A 25,640-nucleotide genomic window follows, 5' to 3' on the forward strand; every position below is an offset into this window, starting at 1 on the left:
GGACATTCCATCCAAAAACAACAGAATACACATTTTTCTCAAGTGCTCATGGAACATTCTCCAGGATAGATCATATCTTGGGTCACAAATCAAGCCTTGGTAAATTTAAGAAAATTGAAATTGTATCAAGTATCTTTTCCGACCACAATGCTATGAGACTAGATATCAATTACAGGAAAAGAGCTGTAAAAAATACAAACACATGGAGGCTAAACAATAAACTACTTAATAACGAAGTGATCACTGAAGAAATCAAAGAGGAAATTAAAAAATACCTAGAAACAAATGACAATGGAGACACGACGACCCAAAACCTATGGGATGCAGCAAAAGCAGTTCTAAGAGGGAAGTTTATAGCAATACAATCCCACCTTAAGAAACAGGAAACATCTTGAATAAACAACCTAACCTTGCACCTAAAGCAATTAGAGAAAGAAGAACAAAAACATCCCAAAGTTAGCAGAAGGAAAGAAATCATAAAAATCAGATCAGAAATAAATGAAAAAGAAATGAAGGAAACGATAGCAAAGATCAATAAAACTAAAAGCTGGTTCTTTGAGAAGATAAACAAAATTGATAAACCATTAGCCAGACTCACCAAGAAAAAAAGGGAGAAGACTCAAATCAATAGAATTAGAAATGAAAAAGGAGAAGTAACAACTGACACTGCAGAAATACAAAAGATCATGAGAGATTACTATAAGCAACTCTATGCCAATAAAATGGACAACCTGGAAGAAATGGACAAATTCTTAGAAATGCACAACCTGCCGAGACTGAACCAGGAAGAAATAGAAAATATGAACAGACCAATCACAAGCACTGAAATTGAAACTGTGATAAAAAATCTTCCAACAAACAAAAGCCCAGGACCAGATGGCTTCACAGGCGAATTCTATCAAGCATTTAGAGAAGAGCTAACACCTATCCTTCTGAAACTCTTCCAAAATATAGCAGAGGGAGGAACACTCCCAAACTCATTCTACGAGGCCACCATCACCTTGATACCAAAACCAAACAAGGATGTCACAAAGAAAGAAAACTACAGGCCAATATCACTGATGAACATAGATGCAAAAATCCTCAACAAACTACTAGCAAACAGAATCCAACAGCACATTAAAAGGATCATACACCATGATCAAGTGGGGTTTATTCCAGGAATGCAAGGATTCTTCAATATACGCAAATCAATCAACATGATACACCATATTAACAAATTGAAGGAGAAAAACCATATGATCATCTCAATAGATGCAGAGAAAGCTTTCGACAAAATTCAACACCCATTTATGATAAAAACCCTGCAGAAAGTAGGCATAGAGGGAACTTTCCTCAACATAATAAAGGCCATATATGACAAACCCACAGCCAGCATCGTCCTCAATGGTGAAAAACTGAAAGCATTTCCACTAAGATCAGGAACAAGACAAGGTTGCCCACTCTCACCACTCTTTTTCAACCTAGTTTTGGAAGTTTTAGCCACAGCAATCAGAGAAGAAAAGGAAATAAAAGGAATCCAAATTGGAAAAGAAGAAGTAAAGCTGTCACTGTTTGCAGATGACATGATACTATACATAGAGAATCCTAAAGATGCTACCAGAAAACTACTAGAGCTAATCAATGAATTTGGTAAAGTTGCAGGATACAAAATTAATGCACAGAAATCTCTGGCATTCCTATATACTAATGATGAAAAATCTGAAAGTGCAATCAAGGAAACAGTCCCATTTACCATTGCAACAAAAAGAATAAAATATCTAGGAATAAACCTACCTAAGGAGACAAAAGACCTGTATGCAGAAAATTATAAGACACTGATGAAAGAAATTAAAGATGATACAAATAGATGGAGAGATGTACCATGTTCTTGGATTGGAAGAATCAACATTGTGAAAATGACTCTACTACCCAAAGCAATCTACAGATTCAATGCAATCCCTATCAAACTACCACTGGCATTTTTCACAGAACTAGAACAAAAAAATTCACAATTTGTATGGAAACACAAAAGACCCCGAATAGCCAAAGCAATCTTGAGAACGAAAAATGGAGCTTGAGGAATCAGGCTCCCTGACTTCAGACTATACTACAAAGCTACAGTAATCAAGACAGTATGGTACTGGCACAAAAACAGAAAGATAGATCAATGGAACAGGATAGAAAGACCAGAGATAAACCCACGCACATATGGCCACCTTATCTTTGATAAAGGAGGCAGGAATGTACAGTGGAGAAAGGACAGTCTCTTCAATAAGTGGTGCTGGGAAAACTGGATAGGGACATGTAAAAGTATGAGATTAGATCACTCCCTAACACCATACACAAACATAAACTCAAAATGGATTAAAGACCTAAATGTAAGGCCAGACACTATCAAACTCTTAGAGGAAAACATAGGCAGAACACTCTATGACATAAATCACAGCAAGATCCTTTTTGACCCACCTCCTAGAGAAATGGAAATAAAGACAAAAATAAACACATGGGACCTAATGAAACTTAAAAGCTTTTGCACAGCAAAGGAAACCATAAACAAGACCAAAAGACAACCCTCAGAATGGGAGAAAATATTTGCAAATGAAGCAACTGACAAAGGATTAATCTCCAAAATTTATAAGCAGCTCATGCAGCTCAATAGCAAAAAAACAAACAACCCAATCCAAAAATGGGCAGAAGACCTAAATAGACATTTCTCCACAGAAGATATACAGACTGCCAACAAACACATGAAAGGATGCTCAACATCTTTACTCATTAGAGAAATGCAAATCAAAACTACAATGAGATATCATCTCACACCAGTCAGAATGGCCATCATCAAAAAATCTAGAAACAATAAATGCTGGAGAGGGTGTGGAGAAAAGGGAACACTCTTGCACTGCTGGTGGGAATGTCAATTGGTACAGCCACTATGGAGAACGGTATGGAGGTTCCTTAAAAAACTACAAATAGAACTACCATATGACCCAGCAATCCCACTACTGGGCATATACCCTGAGAAAACCATAATTCAAAAAGAGACATGTACCAAAATGTTCATAGCAGCCCTATTTACAATAGCCCGGAGATGGAAACAACCTAAGTGTCCATCATCGGATGAATGGATAAAGAAGATGTGGCACATATATACAATGGAATATTACTCAGCCATAAAAAGAAATGAAATTGAGCTATTTGTAATGAGGTGGATAGACCTAGAGTCTGTCATACAGAGTGAAGTAAGTCAGAAAGAGAAAGACAAATACTGTATGCTAACACATATATATGGAATTTAAGAAAAAAAAATGTCATGAAGAACATAGGGGTAAGACAGGAATAAAGACACAGACCTACTAGAGAATGGACTTGAGGATATGGGGAGGGGGAAGGGTAATCTGTGACAAAGTGAAAGAGCGGCATGGACATATATACACTACCAAACGTAAGGTAGATAGCTAGTGGGAAGCAGCCGCATAGCACAGGGAGATCAGCTCGGTGCTTTGTGACCACCTGGAGGGGTGGGATAGGGAGGGTGGGAGGGAGACGCAAAAGGGAGGGGATATGGAAACATATGTATATGTATAACTGATTAAATTTGTTATAAAGCAAAGAATAAAAAAAAAAAAGAATATACAGAAGCACTCAGATATATTTGCTGAGAACTATATTCATGGGTTCAAATCTCTACTCTGCTGATAACCAGTTGTGTCAACTTAGCCATGCTACTTAAACACTGCCTTACTTCCCTCATCTATTAAGTGTGGATTATAATTGTATGTAAACCATAAAGCAGTTGTAAAGTTCCAATGAGTTCGTACAGAGAGCCTGACTGATATTAATTGCCAAATACGCTATTTATTGTATTTTATCAGAGATAGGAGATGTGAACAAAAATATCATGATAAATTTAGATTTTTATATAAAATTTATACTTTCAGTGTAAATTAAAAGAACTCCAGTAAAACCAAATAATTCCAAAAAAAAAAAAAAAAGTTAACTAGACTGTGGAAGATAAAAAAATGTCTAAAATTGAAATTCTAGACATGAAAACTATAATGTCTGAGGTGAAAAAATACACTGAATGGTATTAACAGCAGATTTGACACTGTAGAAGAAAAGATTAGTAAACCTGGGGCATAGAAATAAAACATAAACCAAATGAAAATGGAGAAAATTAAAATTTTATTTAATAAAAAGAACATAAGTGAGCTGTAGGACAACTTCAAGCAGCCTAGTGTATGGGTAACAAGACTCCCTGAAGGAGAAGAGAGAGAGGATGGGCCAGTAAAAATATATGAAGAAAAAACTGACAACATGCTATACAGCCTATGAAAACTATAAACACATAGATCCAAAAAGCTCAGAAAACCTCCAAACACAACAAACATGAAGAAAATTAACCAAGAAACATCATAATTAAATTGCACGAAACCAGTGATCAAAAGGATATCTTAAAAGCAATCAGACAAAAAAGACACATTATATACAGAGAGATAAAGATGAGAATGGTATTACAATTCTAATTGGAAATACTGAAAGGGAGAAGGCAGTGAAGCAAAAATATTTAAAATATTGAAAGAAAATAACTGTTAAACTAGAATTCTATACCAAGCAAAAATATTTTTTAAAAAAAACAAGGGCAAAAATTTTAGCATAAAAAGTTGAAAGCATTCATCACTAGCAGACTCGTACTATAGCAAATATTGAAGGAAATCTTTCAGGCAGATGAAATATGATACCAGACAGAAATACAGATCTACAAAAAGAAATGAACACTACCAGAAATGGTAACAACACAAGTAAATACATAGTATTTCTTTATTATTTAAAACTCCTTAAAACATAAGCCTTTTAAACAAAAAACAAACAAACAAACAGTGTATTGTGGGATTTATAAAACAGGTAAAAGTAAGCTATATGATAACAATAATATAAGTCCAAAAGGGTAGAAATGGAAGTACACTATTATATATTCTTATACTATACTATACACCAAATGGTATATTATCAGTTCAGGTTGACTGTGATCATTTAAAGATGTATATTACAAATCCTTAAGCAATTAATAAAATAACAAAACAAAGAGCCAACAAAGCTACAAAACAAAGAGTCAACAAAGCTAATGAGCTAACAAAGCAGATAAAACTGAATCAAAAAAGTACTTGATTAATCCAAAAGGAGACTAAAAAAGAAATAAAGATCAGATGGTAAAAGTAGAAAAAGAGCAAAATGATATAATCAAACTTAACCACATCAGTAATCACATTAAATATAAATTATCTAAACACCCAACTGAAAGGCAGGGATTGTCAGACTGGCTAACAAAGCAATACCCAATTATATGCTGCCTATAAGAAAAGTACTTCAAATATGAAGACACAAATTAGTTTAAAGTAAAAGAACAGGAAACATAAACAATGTTACTACTACCCAATAGAAAGTTGGAATGATTATAGTAAGATTAGACAAAACAGATTTCAGAGCAAAGAATATTACCAGGAATAAAGTCACTTAATAATTATAAAGAGGCCAATTATTTAATAGGATGTAATAATGCTAAATGTTTATGCACCTAAAAACAGAACTTTAAAATACATAAAGCAAAAGCCAATAAAACTGTAAAAAGAAATGGACAAATCCAAGTTTAGTTATATATTTCAATATCCCTCTCTTAATAATTGATAGAATAAATAGGTAGGAAATCAACAAGGATATAGTAGACTTGAACAACTCTATTAAACAACTTGACCTATTGGACATTTAAAAACACTGTCAAAAAATAGCAGAATAGGGGCTTCCCTGGTGGCGCAGTGGTTGAGAGTCTGCCTGCCGATGCAGGGGACGCGGGTTCGTGCCCCGGTCTGGGAGGATCCCACATGCCGCGGAGCAACTGGGCCCGTGAGCCAAAATTACTGAGCTTGCGCGTCTGGAGCCTGTGCTCTGCAACAAGAGAGGCCGCGATAGTGAGAGGCCCGCGCACCACGATGAAGAGTGGCCCCCGCTCTCCGCAACTAGAGAAAGCCCTCGCGCAGAAACGAAGACCCAACACAGCCATAAATAAATAAATAAATAAATAAATAAAGCAAACTGTCAACAAGTAAAAAAATAAACACTATAAAAAAATAATAATAATAAGCTTTAAAAAAAAATAGCAGAATATACACCCTCTTCAAGAATACACAGAACGTTTGTCAAAATAAACCATATTCTGGGCCATAAAATAAGTTTCAGTACACTTCAAAGGATTCAAGGCATACAAAGTATATCTAGGACCACAACCGAATTAAATTAAAAATCATTAACAGAAAGATCTCTGGAATCCACCCCCAATATTTAAAAAATAAATAACACACTTCTAAGTTATTCATAGGTCAAAGATGAAAAGTAAAATTAGGAAGTATTTCAACTGAATGAAAATGAAAAGACAGCATATCAGAATTTGGGGGATGTCACTGAAGCAGTACTTAGGGGAAATTGATGGCACATGATGCCTATATCAGAAAAGAAGGAAAACCTCAAAGCAATGACCTCAGCTTCCACCTTAAGAAACCAGAAAAAGAAGAGACAATTAATTACAGTTAGCAAAGGAAAAGAAATAATAAAGATCAAAGATGAAATCAACAATTTAAAAAATCAATAAAACAAAAAGCTGGTTCTTTGATAAGATCAATAAAATTGATAAATATCTGTCAGACTAAGCAGGGAAAAAGACAGAAGACGTAAATTACCAATATCAGGAATGAAAGAGCTAGCATCACTACAGATTATACAGATATTAAAAGAATGAGAATGGAATACTGTGAACAAGATGCTAATAAATTCAATAACTTATGAGGAACTGAACAAATTCCTTGAAAGATACAAATTACCAAGCCTCATTCAAGAAAAAAATAATCTGAACAACTCTATATCTATTAAAGAAGTTAAAACTGTACTTAAAAACTTTCCCCCCAAAATAAAACTGTATGCCCAGATGGCTTCAAAACATTAAAGGATAAATTATACTAATTCTGTAGAAACTCTACTAAAACATTGGAGAGGAGGAAATACTGCCCAACACATTCTATCCGGCCAGCATTACTCTAATACCAAAATTAAAGAAAGACACTGCAAGAACAGAAAACTACAGATATCAACCCTCATGAACATAGAAGCAAAAATTGTAAACAAAATTTTATCTAATCAAATCCATTAATTTGTAAAATATATAATCCATCATAACCAAATGGGTTTTATTCCAGGAATAGAGTTGGTTTAACATTTCAAAATCAATCAATGTAGTTCACCATATTAACAAAAATATATAATCAATCTCAATAGATGGAGAACAAACAAAATCCAACATCTATTCCTGAGGTAAACAAGCAAACAAACAAAAACTCTCAGCAAATTAATAATAGACAACATCTATGAAGAGATGATAGCTAACATAATACTTAATAGTGAAAGACTGAATGCTTTCTCTCCAAGATAAGAATACAAATCATCAAAAAATCTAGAAACAATAAATGCTGGAGAGGGTGTGGAAAAAAGGGAACACTCTTGCACTGCTGGTGGGAATGTGAATTGGTACAGCCGCTATGGAGAACGGTATGGAGGTTCCTTAAAAAACTACAAATAGAACTACCATATGACCCAGCAATCCCACTACTGGGCATATACCCTGAGAAAACCATAATTCAAAAAGAGACATGGGGTCTCCCTGGTGGCGCAGTGGTTGGGAGTCCGCCTGCCGATGCGGGGGATACGGGTTCGTGCCCCGGTCTGGGAGGATCCCATGTGCCGCGGAGCGGCTGGGCCCGTGGGCCATGGCCGCTGGGCCTGCGCATCCGGAGCCTGTGCTCCGCGACGGGAGAGGCCACAGCAGTGAGAGGCCCGCGTACGGAAAAAAAAAAAAAAAAAAGAGACATGTACCAAAATGTTCATAGCAGCCCTATTTACAATAGCCCGGAGATGGAAACAACCTAAGTGTCCATCATCGGATGAATGGATAAAGAAGATGTGGCACATATATACAATGGAATATTACTCAGCCATAAAAAGAAATGAAATTGAGCTATTTGTAATGAGGTGGATAGACCTAGAGTCTGTCATACAGAGTGAAGTAAGTCAGAAAGAGAAAGACAAATACTGTATGCTAACACATATATATGGAATTTAAGAAAAAAAATGTCATGAAGAACCTAGGGGTAAAACAGGAATAAAGACACAGACCTACTAGAGAATGGACTTGAGGATATGGGGAGGGGGAAGGGTAAGCTGTGACAAAGTGAAAGAGCGGCATGGACATATATACACTACCAAACGTAAGATAGATAGCTAGTGGGAAGCAGCCGCATAGCACAGGGAGATCAGCTTGGTGCTTTGTGACCGCCTGGAGGGGTGGGATAGGGAGGGTGGGAGGGAGACGCAAAAGGGAGGGGATATGGAAACATATGTATATGTATAACTGATTAAATTTGTTATAAGGCAAAAAAAAAAAAAAAAAAAAAGTTTTATTGGGGTTGACATAAATACAATAAACTGCGCATGTTTAGATTAAAAAAAAAAAAAAAAAAAAAATACCTGTGCCCCCTGCCTTGGAAGCGTGGAGCCTTAACCACTGGGCTGCCAGGGAACTCCCCAGTAAATTTTATTTTCTTTGGAGTCTTTCAAAGAGTTTTGTTTCGCTTATGATTGAAGGTGGTGGGGGAAGCTGGTGTGATTATTGTGCTTTAGGACAGCCTCAAAAGATATTCATCACATAATTTTCTAAGAAATAAGCTGAACAGATGCTAATGATTTGACATGCTGTCTGGTTAAAAAAAATAATTACAGATTATTTTAATGGCTATAACTTGTTTCTACAATCCATGATGGGCTTTGGGGGGCTATCAGTCACTGTTGTATAAATACATCATTATGGTTTTTTATTAATTTGTATTGTTTAATCAACTATGCTTAACAGCTCTGTCCATCAATAAGAGATAATCAGAAAAGTGATTATTAAAATGCTTAAAATCCTAAAAAAAAAAGAATACAATAGGGGTAGCTTCTCTCATCACTTCCAATCAGAATTACACTGGAGTTTCTAGCCAATGCAACTAGTCAAGGAGAAGAAAAATAAGCAGGTAAACCAGGGAGAAAGATAAGGAAAAATAAAGAAAAGTTATTTGTTCTGGGCAAAACAAAACAATGAGAAAAGGGAAACAATGAGAAAATGGAGAAGTGAAATCACAAAGGGGAACAAATTCCCATAATTATGTCTAGGTAATGTATGTAAAGACATCAGCTTCATATTTTTGAGCTATCTAGGAACTGAGTGATAAAATACTACAAAGGAGATAAATACAAATTATAAAAAACTTAGTGAGACAACAATTTAAAATACTGCTTTTACTAATTTCAACATAGCATTCTTTGGGAAATATTAATATATTCCCTGAAGTGGATGGATAAACTACAAAAATCTAGTACAGGTGTAAAATACAGCCTTAACATTTCTTCTTTAAATTCCATAGTCTAATGTTTATTTCATTAATGTTAAAACAAAAATAAAGAGTAAAGTAGCCTCAAAAGCTATAAAATTATGAAACACAGAATCTCAAAGCCGGAAAGAGCCTCTTTCAAAAAGAAAGAAAACGGAGGCCAAAGGAAGAGCAGATCTACCAAGTTTATAAAATTATGTGAAGTAATCGAAAAAGCTGTGACACAACCCAAACATTAATCAGTTGTATGACTTCAAGATGAATTTTACTGTCTCTGGATCTGAGTTTTCTATACCTTTAAAATAAGGAGTTAGGCCAATTGATCTCTAAATTCTCTTCATTTTTGAAAGTCTAAGACCCTATGAGTCTAAACAAAATCATAAGCTAAAGAACATAAACAATGAGACAAATACCTTTTTAATTCAGAGGAAAATTTTTTAAATTATTTTATCTGAACTGAAGACACTAAGGAAGGTTCTTATTCATTGATTAACCTGAATATTAATTTCAGTTGTCTATTTTATTTAAGATAAGCTTAAGTATAAGACAATTATGAAGTGTAATTTTCATTCTGTACCTTGTTTGAGCGTAATGACACTCGACCTCCACAACGAGCACAGAACTTTGTTTGGCAATATGAACAGTTATGGCCACATCCATCAGCAAACTTTGTTTTGTGGCAGATACCACAGGTTGGAGCATCACCTTTCTGTTCTTGCTGCTGCTGTGATTCTTCTCCCATCTTCTTTACCTGCTCCTTATACATTTCAAACTGCTGATGAAGTTTTCTGCAGAGAACACAGATAAGAAAAATTTGGTTTCCTGATGTCTCAAAAAAAATAATAATAATTACCACAATCTGTGGACACAATTTTATATCCAAAAAAATCCATAGGAGAATACAGAATAAACATTTAATTTTCTGTTTATAGAATAACATCCTTTATGGCACAACACATCACAAAAGTGTTGTAACTAGTTCTGCCTTCTGATATACATGCTAATTTAAGAAACAATACAATTAAGATACTTATTTGAATGGTAACTGTAAAATTTCTGCCAACGATTTGCAATATATTTTCAATCATATACCGTAAAATATTTACAATGTTATTTTTCAACCGTTTAGCTTCACAAAAAGACTGATTTGACTTACACAGTGAAACCAAAACCTAAGAACTTCAAATCATTGAGACAGAAGCTCAACTGGAATGATCTTAAGAATCCAAACAGATGGGGAAACATTGGATGAGTGGTCTCACTAACTGTTTAAATCTATTCAATAGTCTCGACATTAGTTGGCTGCAAAGACACTATGAAAGGATAAACACACATACAATAGAACAGAACAGAGTCCAGAATAGTCCAACACTTAAATGGTCATTACTTTTTTAAAAAGATGCCAAGGTAATTCAATGATAAAGAATAGCCCTTTAAAGCAACAGAAAATTCATGTGTAAAAAAAGTAACTGGAAATCCATGTGTAAAAAAATGAACCTCAACTCATACCTCACACCTATACAAAAATTAACTAAATGTATTACAGAACTGTAAACAATAGATTACAGAACTAAATAAAATGACTAAAACTATAAAACTTCTAGATAAAACATTGACAAAAAGTGAGGCCTTGGGTTAAACAAAGACTACTTAGCTAGATTAGGCAAGCATACCTTCAATAGAATCTAAAAGGCATGAACCAGAAAGCAACCAACGGCAGTATATAAATGAATGAGCATAGCTGTGTTCCAATAAAATATTATTTATGGGCACTGAAAACAGGCAGTGGGCCAGATTTGGCCTATGGGTCGCAGATTGCCCACTTTTAAATGATATGATTTCATTTATATAACATTCTGAAAGTGGCAAAATTATTAGGACAGAAATCAGAACAATGGTTGCTAGGGGCGGGAGTAGAGAAAGAGGATTAACTACAAATGGACACAAGGAACGTTTGGAGGTGAAGGAAATAGTCTGTCTTGATTATGGCGGTAGATATTTAACTGTATGTTTTCCAGAATTCAGTGAAGTGTATGTCTTAAAGGTGAATTTTACTGCAAATAAACTATACCTCAAATAAGCCTGACTTTTAAAAAAGTTAGTTTCAAAGTGCTAACCTAAAGTCAGTAGGTAGATTAAAAATAGATCTATGTAAGTCCTTTTACCTACTTACCCACAAAAGCAGACTTCCTTTTTCACACCTAATATTAGTAAATTCAAATAGCCGTGCCAGTTTTCTCAATTTTTTTCTATAACTTCAGACAACATACTGTTTTTCCCTGATGATCTCCCACCAGGTTTAAGTGAATCTCTGTTAACACAAAATAAGCACCACTACAGGAAACTCAAGCTCATAAACATGTACCAGAGCAAGCATGATTTTAAGTGGACCACTGAATGAACTCTGCATCATAGCTTCTCCCAACCATTTAGGGGAACTATCTTTCTATGTGTGAGGTATATTATACATTTCTACTGTATACCTGTGTACACACTTATGATCTCTGGCATATCTTTCAGCACATGGCTGAACCCCACTGGGAAACAGAGAAAGAAGAAGAAAATTAGAGTAATGCTTTGTTTTAGTTCTAGAGGCACTGGAGTACTAGGCAAGTTACCAAGTCACACTGGAACAAAAAGCAGAAATCTAGTTAAGTCAATTGTTCTACGATATAGTGCCTCAAGGGAAGTAGAAACCCCATTTCACAAACAGGGAGAAGGCCAATCACATTAGCAGAAAAATTAGTAATTATGTATCCCAAAGTGTTAGATTAGAGCTATTTAAAACTCTTTTACATAACAACTGTAGTAATCCCAGAGAATACAGCAGTAGGATAGGATCAAATCTTCCCAGCTGTAGGGAGCAAAGAGAGAGAGAGAAGCCGAAATTCAGATAGGACTAGACTACAACAGCTTGAGGCGATAAGAGAGGACTTACAGAGAGATTTTGTGTATTCATCCTTCCAGTCCTATAATATGAGAAACTACCATATGTAGAAGTGGTGGTGTACAGGTAGATTCGGGAGCTAAATTATACTCCTTGCCAAAAAGAGCATTTCTTCCCTTCCCATTTATAAATAGGCCAAATTCTATCTCTGCTTCCTCACCCCAGTCACTCTTCAATCAATCTAATCTAATTTCCAGTCTACTTCTTAATTCTCACAAAGTTTACCAAGGATCTCCCTTGGTATCTAAAACTAGTATCTAAAACTAATGGACAAATTTTTTTAGTCTCCATCTTACTGAGTTCTCAACAATACTTGAAATTATGTCCACATGCCCACTGGGCTTTCATTACACTCTCTTGGTTTTCCTCCTGTATCTGCCTTTCATTTTCTTTCTCCTTTGAAGGTCAAGACTCAGGCCCCTCTTCTCTTTCCATTCTATGTCTTCTTAGGCAATCATACCCACACCTAAGACTTCAATTTCCACCTATATATAAATTACTTATAAATGTAAATCCTCAGCTCAAACTTCTCCTCTGAGCTTCAATATTCAATTGCCTACTTGACATCTCTATTTGGAAGTCTCAATGCCAGTTGGAATTCAGTGCGTATCAAAGCAAACTCCTAATTTTCCTATTAAACTAAATTCCCTTCCAGTGTTCCTTCCAGTGCACAATTTCAGTGAATTGTGCCACCATTTAATTATGCAGGCCTGAAATCTAGAATTATGCTAGAAATATCTCCCTCCTTCAAATGCATAATTAATCTAAGCCCTTTCAATTTTACTTCTTAAATGTGTCTTGAATCCTTCCGCTTGTCTCTGAATCCATTGTCGATACCATAGGCCTTGTTACCATCAATGCCCACCTAGCCTCCTGGCTAGGCTACTCACATCCACACTTCTCCCCTTCTGCGTACTACAGAAAAATTATCTTGTCATCTCACTGCTTAAAATATGCTAATGGCTTCTGATTGCTTTTAAGAAGAAGAAAAGTCTTCTTATGAAGACAAACAAAGCCTTGAATGTTCTAGCACACATTCACCCCTTCAACCTCATTTTTTGCACTGCTTCTTTCCCCTCTTTCTGCTAAAGCCACTCATCCTTTAGACTCACTATGGTGCATCCATTATAGGGCATTTATATTTTATACATGCTCTCACCTCCTCCTAGGATAGATTACAATGCACACCTTTCTTTTAATTTTCTTTCTATTTTTTTAAACCGGAGGTATCCAAAATAGAGTTGATCATGAGCTTGGTTGCACTGATCCATGCTTGGCTCCCTTTTTAATTAACTATTTTCCCTTCCCCAATGTGACTTCCCTTCCCTCAGGAACCAGTCTTTACATTTTTGTATTAAAATCTAAATAGAATAAACAATAGCTAATGCATATGGTGCTTATTGTGTATCAGGTAGATAGGTACTATTATAAATATTCTACTATTATTCTATCCTACAGAGAAGCTACTTTTACTTACAGTCACACTGCTAGTAAGTAAAGCCAGATCCAAATTCAGTGTTGCTGCAGAATCCAAGCTCCAATAACTATAAGTTTACACATTTTAATGGCTGTATAATGTTCCCTATTTACATTTTATTCATCCCTTTATTTTTTAAAAGTTGGCACTTTATTCTAAAAAAGAATAGATTTATGTATATAACTGAATCACTGTGCTGTACACCTGAAACTAACACGATATTGTAAATCAACTATACTTCAATTTAAAAAAAGAATTAGTAAATAAATAAGTTGGCCCTTTATAATTCATTACTGTATATTTCCAATAAATTGTAATATTTCTGTAATGAGATATTTATAAACACATATATGTTTTCCTCTGAGATATGTATACAGAAATATAATAGACATACTCAAGTTCACTAAATATTTCTGAACTTCCCTCCAAATGGCTTAACCCAGTTAGCACACCTGCAAGCAGGGTATGAAGGCTCCAGTTTTCTCTTATCCTTGCCTATACATGATATTATTCAATTTTTAAAATTTTGCAGCTTGAGTAGATATGAACTGATGTTTTATTTTTTTAAGTTCACATTTTTCTGACTCCTAATGAAGTTCAGCCAGTTGAACTGCCCTACCTATGAACTACCTATTCAGGCTGTCCTTTACCAAAACTCTATTGGTTTTCCTGGTGGGGTGGGGGTGGGGTGGGGAGTTATGGGGTTGTTTATTTGTTTTTGCTGATTTGCAGAAGAACCCTGTAAAGCCTATATGTTAATTCTTTATAAGCTGAGCATAGCAAATGTCCTAGTCTGACAAATGATGGCTAATTCTGTTCTTTGTTAAGCAGAATTCTTTAATTTTGTTGCATTCTAATACATCAGTTTCTCCCTGCATGGTTCCTGGTTTTGGTGGCTGGCTATAATAAAAATCCTTACCCCTGAGTCAGTCACAAAAAATTCTACAGTTTCTTCTAATAGCTTTATAATTTTGCCTCTCACATTTAGGCTTTTAATCGATCTAAAGTTTATTTTTATATGTGATGTGATGCAAGGACTTAATTTTAATCTTTTCCGTATAGAGACTATTTTCCCAGCACCATTAAATAGACCATCCTTTCTTCCACTGATTTGTGATAGCAATCTATCATATACTTAGTTCTCACATGTGCAAATGTCTATTTATGGACCCTGCATTCTATTTCATTGGGTTTTTTGTTTGTTCCACTCCAAAACAACACTGTCAGAACCAAACTCCAAATACAATGAAAGGTCTAAACAATCTTAAATATATAAGCTTATATATTTAAGTTTATAAATATAAAGGTAAATACATAAGTTTCCAGTGATATAAATCAGAGGTAAGCAAACTTTTTCTGCAAAGGTCCAGATAGTAGATATTATAAGCCTTGTGGACCATAGGGTCTCTGTCACAGCTACTCAATTTTGCCAAAGGGATGTGAGAGTAGCCATAGATAAACAAATAAATGAGCCTGACTGTGTTCCAATAAAAGTTTATTTACAAAAACAGGCAGCAGGCAGGATTTGACCCATAGGTCATATTTTGCAGATCCCTGATACAGATAAAAGAGTCAAAGATGTACTCATATTTAATTTAAAACTTTTATGACAAATAAATATTTAAAAGACATATACAACAATATATCAATTTAGAAATATTGCTTTTTCCACTTTCTTATTTCAAAAAGCTGTTTTATCCAAATTTTTCATGTCTATTTTCTCCATCCTCACCAAAGCAACTCATTGAACTGTTTTCCAAAGTAAAATTTCTTCACTTCTGAGTTCTTTAAGAAAACAGAAATTTTTCAATCTGTTAGCTCCTAGTAATCCTGCTGTGCCTGGTAATTTTATGCCCAGCCACATAGGTTTTTGTTGCTGTTGGTGTTTTCCCATTCATCTTAGAAGTGTACTTCCATGATTTCCATAACACTAACTTTCATTAGATAATGAGTTTGAAGTTGTGCTTTCTACAAGTTCATGGCATGCAGTTATAAAATGTGATCATTAAATGCAGTCACACACGTTATAGAGTGCTTTTCAACCTGCAGAGTGCAACCCAATATAAGGACATAAACTCAATTTAGCAGGCCAAGACTCATGATTATTAATGAAATAGAATAGATCACAGCATTGGAAAGAGTACAAGTAAGATTTCATATAAATCTTGTTTCTATTACACATATATATGTATATTTCTATGTAGGTATGTGTATACTGGGTTATAGTGCAAAATATATTTCTTTTTATGGATGGAAGTTTTTTTAAAAGTATAAAAGCCACTGCTTTACTAATCTGCTGACAGAACGGACTAATGTCCTTTTATTAAAAAAAAGAATAAACATATGTCATATAGATGGCCATCCCAGTCACAGAGCAGGTCTCTCCTCTGAACTTCTAAATGGCTGCCTAAGTGACTATTACAACTCTACTGTTTTTCTAAAATACAAATCTGATCATATCATCCTGTTCCTCTCCCTGGAATGCCTTTTCTCCCTTTCTTGGCCAGATGCAGAGGCACCAAAACATCAAACAGCAGTGCATGCTCAAGAAACGGTATCTATAGCATTATCAGATAAATAAATAGGAAGCTAGAGACATAGACACGCTGACATAGTAACTAGATTTAACATTTGAAAATATTTTTAAATAGCTGAAGTACTTCACTTTCACAAATAACTACAAAAGTTTCCAAAGTAATAAGAAAAAATAATGGCATCAGAATGTATATCACAGCACTATTCATAGCCAAAAACTGGAAACAACTGCAATGTACAGAAATAGTAAAACATAAGTGAACTGTAGTATATTCAGATACTAGAGTACCATACAATCAAGAGAATGAATGAAATACAACTATATGCAATCATATGAATGGATCTCACAAACACGTTAAGCAAAATAATATAGACATAATATACCATATGATTCTATTTGTATGAAGTCTAAATATAAGTAGGCAAAAATAATATGTGGTGCTAGAAAAAATTCAAGATAAAAGCCACCCCTTGGGTTGGTAGACAGACCTCCCTGGAAGGGAGCATAAGGAAGAGATCCTGGAGGGCTGGTAATGTTCTGCTTCTTGCTTTCAGTGGTGATTTCCAGATATATTCACTGTCTGACAATTCAATGAGCTGTATATTTTCAAATTGTGCACTTTTCACTACATATGTTTTAATAAAAACTTTACTTGGCAATAAACACTTTGGTACTTTTATTAATTTTTCTAAATGCATTTTCTGAACAAGCAATCTATCATCATAATTTTTCTTTATTTATTGATCCCTTTTCTGAGCCAAAAGGAATTTAAGGTGGTTCTAAGATACATGACAAATGCAGTCAATTTTAGACCACTCAGGTTGAAGACTATCTATGTTGGACCTGGAAACATATTCATGTGCAGGAACTGCCTTCACTATTTCACAAGTCCATATCAACTGCTTTGACCAGTCAATAAGAAGTACGTAGCTTACAAGAAAACATCTTTGTCCATATCATCCTCAAGCTTCAGAAAAAGTAGAAAAAAAACAAGTGGAATTTTTTAAGTAAAAGTAAATTAACAATATTCTCAATGACCCTTCAATTTCCATTGTCATTAGACTTCAAAACAATAAAATCAACTTTTGGGGAGATCTATCAGCTTTCCCTTATAAGTTAATAATAGGCTGCCCAGGCATTTAGTATTTCACTTCTGACCCTAGAGTCAGCGTTATTGCAAGTTAACATGATTAAGCACAGCAAAGGAATCATGTGATACACTTAGTCTTAACATCAACAGGTACAAGCAGGATTTCCAAAACATCCTTCTAAGGAACACTCTATGACCTGAAACCTACAGATTTAGTCTTCTGGAAGAGATAGGACAGAAAAACTACCTCAAAGTTATGATGGAAAAGACTGTTAATAAGTCATGTTAACAATTAGCACTTCAACAAAAGCCTCAAAATGTTGATCTTTGGAGTTATGTTTCACAATTAAAAAGACACAAACAATTTTGCATGGACTGTTGGAAATCTGCTCCATCAGGAGACCTTAAATAAGAGGAGTCTACAAACAAATGGTCTTTGGAGAGAAAGAGCTAACCAACGACTCTTGGATCAAACAGATGACAAACCAAAGTAGACAGCTTCCATCCAAGAACAGAAGAATTATTTTCTGATATCTCACTCCTCCCTTTAAAAATTATCCTATTTATTATGTACTTTGTAATCTCTAATGTTCAACTAAGGGTTTCTCAGTATGCTTTCACATATTTTCACTGTTAACCCATTTTTAATCTCCTTTCACTGCCACCTAAGAGAATACAAAAAAATCTCCCTGTAATCCCACTGACAAAATTGAATTGGTATTCCTTGAAACACTACATACAGCAAATTTCTTTCCTTTGAGAGGATACTTCTGTATTTGAATTTTCTTCATATTATTAACCTTACCCTTCAGTATTGTAAAAACTAGATCTTGATCTCAAGTCATTACTTACAGCAGTTTCAGAAGAACCAACAGTACCAAGAATGGGGACTAATACTGGAGTTATCTTTGCTACTACAGCATTCTTTTGGCACGTCTTTATCTTTTGGCATCCTGCAATATCCATCTCATTGCAATAAATAAAAATCAAATGTAAACTAACTGTACTAGATGTTACTAGTGCTCACTATATAGAGTTGCCTCTCTTCATGAGGACATGGAGTTTCTAGACTTCCTTGCAGTTAGTTAAGAGCCTTGTGACAAGTTCTGGGCAATGAGCTATGAATAAAAGTGACCTATGTCACTTCCTATCTTACACAATTAAGAATAAATGTGTGAGGGCTTCCCTGGTAGCGCAGTGGTTGAGAGTCCGCCTGCCGATGCAGGGGACACAGGTTCGTGCCCCAGTCCGGGAAGATCCCACATGCCACGGAGCGGCTGGGTCCGTGAGCCATGGCCACTGAGCCTGCGCGTCCGGAGCCTGTGCTCCACAACGGGAGAGGCCACAACAGTGAGAGGCCCACGTACCGCAAAAAAAAAAAAAAAAAAAAAAAAGAATAAATGAGTGTAAATCTTTCATCATATAAATTTCCCTATAAGTATTGCCTCAGCTTCATCTCCCAAATATTAATATGCTGTAGTTTCATTTATTTCTGTTCAAAATATATATGAATTTCCTTTTCTTTTCCTTTGACTCATGGATTATATAATAGTTTCCAAATATTTGGGGAGTTTTAAGATATCTTTCTGTTATTAATAACTAATATAATTTTGGTCATAGCACATAGTTTTATGATTGAGTTCTTTTAAATTTATTGAGACGTTTTATGGCTCATAGAATATGTTCTATTTTGTAAAATTTCTGTGTGTACTTTAAAAGAATGAGTATTCTGCTGCTGTTGAGTAGAATTGTTCTAAAAAAATTCATTACATTCAGTTGGTTGATAGTATTGTTCAGGTCTTCTGTATACTTACTGATTTTTCTGTCTACTTGTTCTATCAATTATTGAGAGATAGATTTTGTAATCACTGACAATAATTTTAAATGTCTCTATTTCTTCAAAAAAAAAAAAGAATAAATGTGAGTTTTCCATTTTCTCTCTCTTCCTCTGATGCAGCAATCCTGGTAGCTATGTGTTCTAATTGGCTTGCCAACAAGATGGAAGCAGCCTAGATCCGTAAACTGACACTTGGAAGAGAAGCATTCTATAATCCTATAAATAAGTCTTAGCCTTTTCATGGGCTAGTGCCCCTGGGATGTGACTGTCACAAGTGCTTCTCAGCTTCTTTTCCTGTTTTGGAGAGACAGGAAGGTTAGGGGGACAATAATTGGGTATTTCTCTACTCATTCTGGTTAGGCTCTGGCAAAGTAGTTTCCTTTGAGAATGAAAATCTCTGGGAGTATGTCAAAATGGTTACTTTTCCCATCTCCCTGGTGAAAGTATGAGGGTATTTTTCACTGATCTTTACCTTGAGAACTTGGTAGAGTTCATGGAGGTAAAACTCATAAAACTGGGGTGGGGGATCCCCTAGAGGTGGATTTCCAAGAATTTTTAACTCTTAAGTTAGTCCACACTCAGCCTTCAGTATTTCCTCAATTTCCTACCAGCTCCTAGCTCCGGTGGTTTCTGCTCCCAGGAAGCTGTGATTCTCTTTATTCACCTCTTCTTTCAGTTGTCAGGGCATTGATTTGTCCTGTGTCCTCAATTTTCTGGGATCTAAGAAGAGTTGTTGATTTTCAGTTTGTTCAGCATTTTTCTCATTGTAAGGATGGGAGTGACAGCTTCCAAACTCTTTATATGTCAAAGAGGAAACCAGAAGTCTCCACAATATTGTTTTTAATTACTTATCAGCATGCTTTCCCTCTTGAATATGAAATATTTAAGAGCAGGAACCATAGTCCTTTTATCTCTGGATGCCTAGTACCATGCACAGTGTGAGAATTTTTGGGGCTAAGTCTTGGACCTTCTTTTTTTTTTTTTTTAAAGCTATTTATTCTTTTTTTTTTTTAAGACCATACTTCATTCAGATTTCTTTTGCTTTTTTTTTTCTTAATTTTATTTATTTATTTATGGCTGTGTTGGGTCTTTGTTTCTGTGCGAGGGCTTTCTCTAGTTGCGGCAAGTGGGGGCCACTCCTCATCGCAGTGCACGGGCCTCTCATTATCGCGGCCTCTCTTGTTGCGGAGCACAGGCTCCAGACGCGCAGGCTCAGTAATTGTGGCTCACGGGGCTAGCTGCTCCGCGGCATGTGGGATCTTCCCAGACCAGGGTTCAAACCCATGTTCCCTGCACTGGCAGGCAGATTCTCAACCACTGCACGACCAGGGAAGCCCAGTCTTGGACCTTCTTATCTGCTCTTCATCACATACTCTCTCTCTCTACGTCATCTTGTCTCCTCTTCTAGTTTTATGCATCATACTGACAACTCTGAAAGTTATATCTACAGCTAATCCACATCTCTCCTTCAAAGCTGGTTAACTTATTAGCATCTTAAACTTTAAAAATTTAAAACTTCAGTTTTAGTTTCTACCTCTAACCTGTTCATCCTTTCCACTTCTTGATCATAGTTAATGGTATCACCACCCAATGAGTTCTTCCAATCAGAAATCTGGCAGTCCTCTTTGGTTCTCTCATCTTCCTTACTAACTTCTTCTAAATCTACTCCACTAACAAATCATGTCATTTCAACCTCCAAATATATCCCCAATCCACTTCCATCTTCAGTATCATCAACCTGGTCCACGTCATCATAATCTCTAGCCAAGTTCTTCACAAAAGCCTCCTCATTACTCTCTCGACCTCCATCCTCACTCACTCTACTCATAGAACAGCCAGATTGATTTTTATACATAAATTAAATTATGTGACTCCCATGTTTAAAACTTTTCAGTATCTTCCCTTTATACTGACATTCAGATTCAAACTCCTTCTCACTCTCTAGAGAAACAATGCCCTGTCAGAGTCCTACCTCCAGAACCTCACTTCCTGCCACACTCCCTGTTGTCCACTACATTACAGCCACACTAGTCTTCTTTGTGTCTCTCAAACCCTTTGCTACCTAAAAACTTTCACCTATGATTTCTCTATGCTTAAAATCCCCTTAGCATATTTTTCCTATTAAAATACCTCATTATCAAAGAGGATTACTATACTAGTGGCCATCTCATTCCAATATTTCAAATTTTAGATTTTCCTAGTATTTCAAAAGTACATTTTTTTTTTTTTTTTTTTTTTTTTTGTGGTATGATGGCCTCTCACTGTTGTGGCCTCTCCCGTTGCGGAGCACAGGCTCCGGACACACAGGCTCAGCGGCCATGGCTCACGGGCCCAGCCACTCCATGGCATGTGGGATCTTCCCGGACCGGGGCAAGAACCCGTGTCTCCTGCATCGGGAGGTGGACTCTCAACCACTGCGCCACCAGGGAAGCCCTCAAAAGTACATTTATTATTTAACATGTCACAACATGAATAAAACTGTTATTACATGAAAATTCAAAATCAAACTAATCCAATTGATTGGTTTAATTAATCTGTATTAAAAAACTTACCTTTGATGTTATGCTACATATTGGCAACACCAAGTTAAAATAACAGTTGCATTAAATAGCATTTATCATTTTTTCCTAGTATGCCCATTTTAATTATCCAAAGACTTGTTTACACCCTACATATAACCTATATTATATTATCTTTACAGAAAATTTTCCCTCTTTTTAATATTAATGTGAAAAAATAGTGAAAGAAAGAAAAGAATTTAAAATTATTTAATTTGTATATTAAGCAATTTCTGCAAAGACTGAATGAACTGACAACTGAAAATCGGCTCAATCCATTTTCTATGCCTCAGTACTTATGGAAAGTCAAAATTGCATACATTGTTCTACTTATACCTATATTTTCACATGAATTGCCCAAATCAAAATTACATTACATTCAAAGTTCAAAATTACATTCCTGTTACATTAAAAAAAAAACTATGAAATAAACAAATTCCAAAAATACAGACCTCAAAGAACCTATATTATTAAAGCTTTGAAAATCACAACATGGAATTTATAGAAATTCATTAAAATGAAATTACTGTTCAGGAAATATTAGATTTTTAAATACTATCTGATAGAATATTTACTTAGTTGTTCTACTGTGAAAATGTTCATACAGAATATGAAAAGCATAAGTCCTACTTTTTAACATTTATAAATTAAAATGAATACCTAGAATTCAACTCTCCAAAATAATTTAATAGGTGAGTGAATAGAAAGTAAGCATATAGGATGTTATCTTTCTCAAATGGTAGTCAAAGAGAGAAACAAATGAGGTGATTCAGAAATAAGAAGTCCTAGACTCTGATCAAAGAGAAGATGAATTAAAGGAGAAGATTCAGAAGTACCCCGATCTGTGAATCAGAAGGATAAAAGGAAAGCTCCTAGAAAATTATATATCAGAAATCTTCAGCACAATAAGATTGTAAGATGAAGAAAGTAGCTATTAAGAGACCTTATTAGTTCTGATTTTTTAAATTGTATAAATCACAGAACAAGAAGAATGAATTAGCTGTCCAAGAAACATTAATGGAAATAATAGTTATTAATTTGGAATTAATTTTTAAATTATCGGAAAGTACTAGTCTTTTCTCCTACAATCTTCCTAGCCAAAAATCAAAGCAAACTATATTATATTTATTATTGAAATAAAGCTATTTCTTTTCAAATTTGCCTTGATCTTTGTTTATCCCAATCAAATGTCATTTTGTTTCAATAATTAGTGATCACTTTTTAAAGTTACTAACAAAACATCTATTTTATTTAATGTCCACTGTAATCTACTAAATAACATAACAATCTTGATTATTTTCTAAAACCTACAAACAAGATACATAACTGACATCATTGAAAATTGAGACAAAGTCGCATCTAATTATATTTTGCTATTGATTTTACTACCTTATTATGTTTCAGTGCCTTAGAGAAAAATCAGCAAAACAATGACATTGTGTGCAAGTTTAATACAATATTTGCTGATTAGAGAAAGATTATTGAATTTATTTCTATTCCTTAGGACACAGTATTCTTACATCATAAAAGGGTAAAACATGTAAAATCAGTTGTGAAGACGCATTTACTGAGTTCCTACCATGGATCAGTCACTCTGCTAGATGTCAAGGATAGAATGTAGACAAGACAAATACAGGCCTTGACTTCAACTGGCTTAAATACAGCAACAATTCCAACCGTAGAACTACATTATCAGCTATTAGGAGAAGCATATCACAATACAGTTTTACTTCAGTTGAAAATGAAACACTGACCAAATTTAAAATAAAGTGCATACAAGGTAACATAAAATGGATGAGGGATTACCCTCAATAATAGCAAAACAAAAAGACATCTTCTAGTTTTCATTAAAGGCAAAATGTGAATGTTTTTCTGAATGTTTCATCTTAAGGCTCCTGGTAGTTATTCTTGTTCTCTCCTAGAGCTCATGTCACTTTTCAGTCTACCCATTCCTACAGCCAAACCATCTACTCCATAGACATAATTCCTACTTTTATGAAGTGCAGAGGCTGACTGGTAAGAGCATTTCTGAGTAAGATGGCAGTTATCATGGGGAGTGTGGAATTTAAATCTATGCAATCTTTCTCACATTCTCAAAGAAACTTGCACTTTACAACATAAATAATATTTCTTGCACAAAGTTAAAAAGATACAAGTATGAACAACTTCTTAAAGAGTGTATTTTAATCTACTAATAACTGAAATAAATGGAATTGACATTTTTTAATGTTTCAGACCAATGTGATAATAAATTGCTGGATTTCCCAAATTATGTTTCATAACCTAATGAAATATTCAGTGAAAACAGGATTCAATAGTCACATAAATTTAGTTAATATTGTATGTTCTAATACCTTGGAGCATATTTAGACACTCAGAAGTATAACAATAAAGAAACCTTCTTAACCTTCTTTAAAAGAACCCTTCCAAAACTACTTGACCAAAGATTGAATTGGGGGGTAAATACCTCTTAATGTCTTCTGGAATTATTTTTGAAAGAAATATACTTTGGAATATACTGCATTATTGGAGAAAGATATTTTACTGGATAAGTACAGTTTATATAATTTATACTTAAGTTGGGGGGAGAATTACCTCTTCGTTCTTACTACCCTATAAATTATCCTTGTTTTCTTTTAATATTTCCATGGGATATGAAGTATCAAAGGTGAAAATATCAAACTCATAACCTAACAATTTTCATTTCTGAGGAATGTTATTCCAAGGGCAGTATTTTAATACATACTCTTCAGTATGTTATGCTATTAGAGATAATACTTAGTCTGTACAGATCAGCTTACTTACGTCTGGGGCTCCTTTTCATTTTGTTGTTTTTGCTGGGGCTGGAGAACGTTATTTACCAGTTCAGTGATCCCACTAAAGGGAAACCACCTGTTTAAATAAGCAAATAATGTGACTGAATAACCAAATGAATAAAACAATTGTAGGTCAAATGTTTTCTTATCCATACTAATAAAAATACACAGGCACAAAAGCTACAGCCAATGGAAATATGAGCTCCAATTATCATCCAGGCAGTCAGAATATAGGGAAATTAAGTTTGAATACTTAACCAGTCCACAAGCAGGCAGCAAAAAACTACATCTAGTCAGTATGTAGATGAAGTAAGAAGCTGCAGGCAGCTCTCTTACAAGCCAGAGAGTCAAAAAGCAGAAGACACACTAGCTGCAGCCTATCCAGTATTAGTGTAAGCTAATACCATCCAAGGTGCAGAAAGCAGAATGTGGCAAAGGTACAGAAGTCAAGCCTACTGAACTCTTAATAAATTTACTTACTGTGTCAGTTGTGGTTTGTGCTCTTCTTTGACCCTAAAAAGATAAGTTTGCACAACTGAGTGCACTGTACTAGGAAGAAATTTCTATCTACAGGTCTGTGGTCATATAAAAATGAAAAATGAAGTTTGTTACATAGAAAAGCTTATTAATGTTTTGCTATAAATTGGAATTATACATTTGAATTAATTTGACACAAAAAGGAAAAGTTGAATTATTTGTTCTTAATAGAGGGCTGATGTTAAAATTCTACTCCTGTCCTAATGATTCCATGATTTGGTCCTCAAGTTTTCTGCATATTTGCATTAATACTGATATTGAAGCATTTAAAATAATTATTTTAAAGTATTATATTAAACACAGTTACATTTGGCCTACAGAAGATAAACAGATTTCCTCTTTATTTTTAAAATTTCTTCCTTAATATAAATTGAAGTAAAGGCATAAATATTT

At 34.8% G+C, this 25,640-nt stretch overlaps 1 protein-coding gene across 8 annotated transcripts in view; it reads right to left on the reverse strand.

The window, feature by feature from the left end:
- RIMS2 (regulating synaptic membrane exocytosis 2) overlaps positions 1-25,640 on the reverse strand; it is a 587,388-nt gene that overhangs the window by 451,300 nt on the left and 110,448 nt on the right. For 6 of the 8 annotated variants that reach the window (XM_082600833.1, XM_082600830.1, XM_082600838.1 and 3 more), the window contains exons 2-4: positions 25,191-25,223; positions 24,700-24,786; positions 10,027-10,237 (exon numbers count right to left, since the gene is read on the reverse strand). In XM_082600833.1, coding sequence (XP_082456959.1) covers positions 10,027-10,237; positions 24,700-24,786; positions 25,191-25,223 — 331 coding nt within the window. The remainder of the gene's footprint in view (positions 1-10,026; positions 10,238-24,699; positions 24,787-25,190; positions 25,224-25,640) is intronic. The other 2 variants (XM_082600831.1, XM_082600834.1) reach the window with 1 other exon arrangement.

The sequence above is a fragment of the Mesoplodon mirus genome, assembly GCF_964341445.2.
Source record: "Mesoplodon mirus genome assembly, chromosome: 16".
Taxonomy (NCBI): Eukaryota; Metazoa; Chordata; class Mammalia; order Artiodactyla; family Ziphiidae; genus Mesoplodon; species Mesoplodon mirus.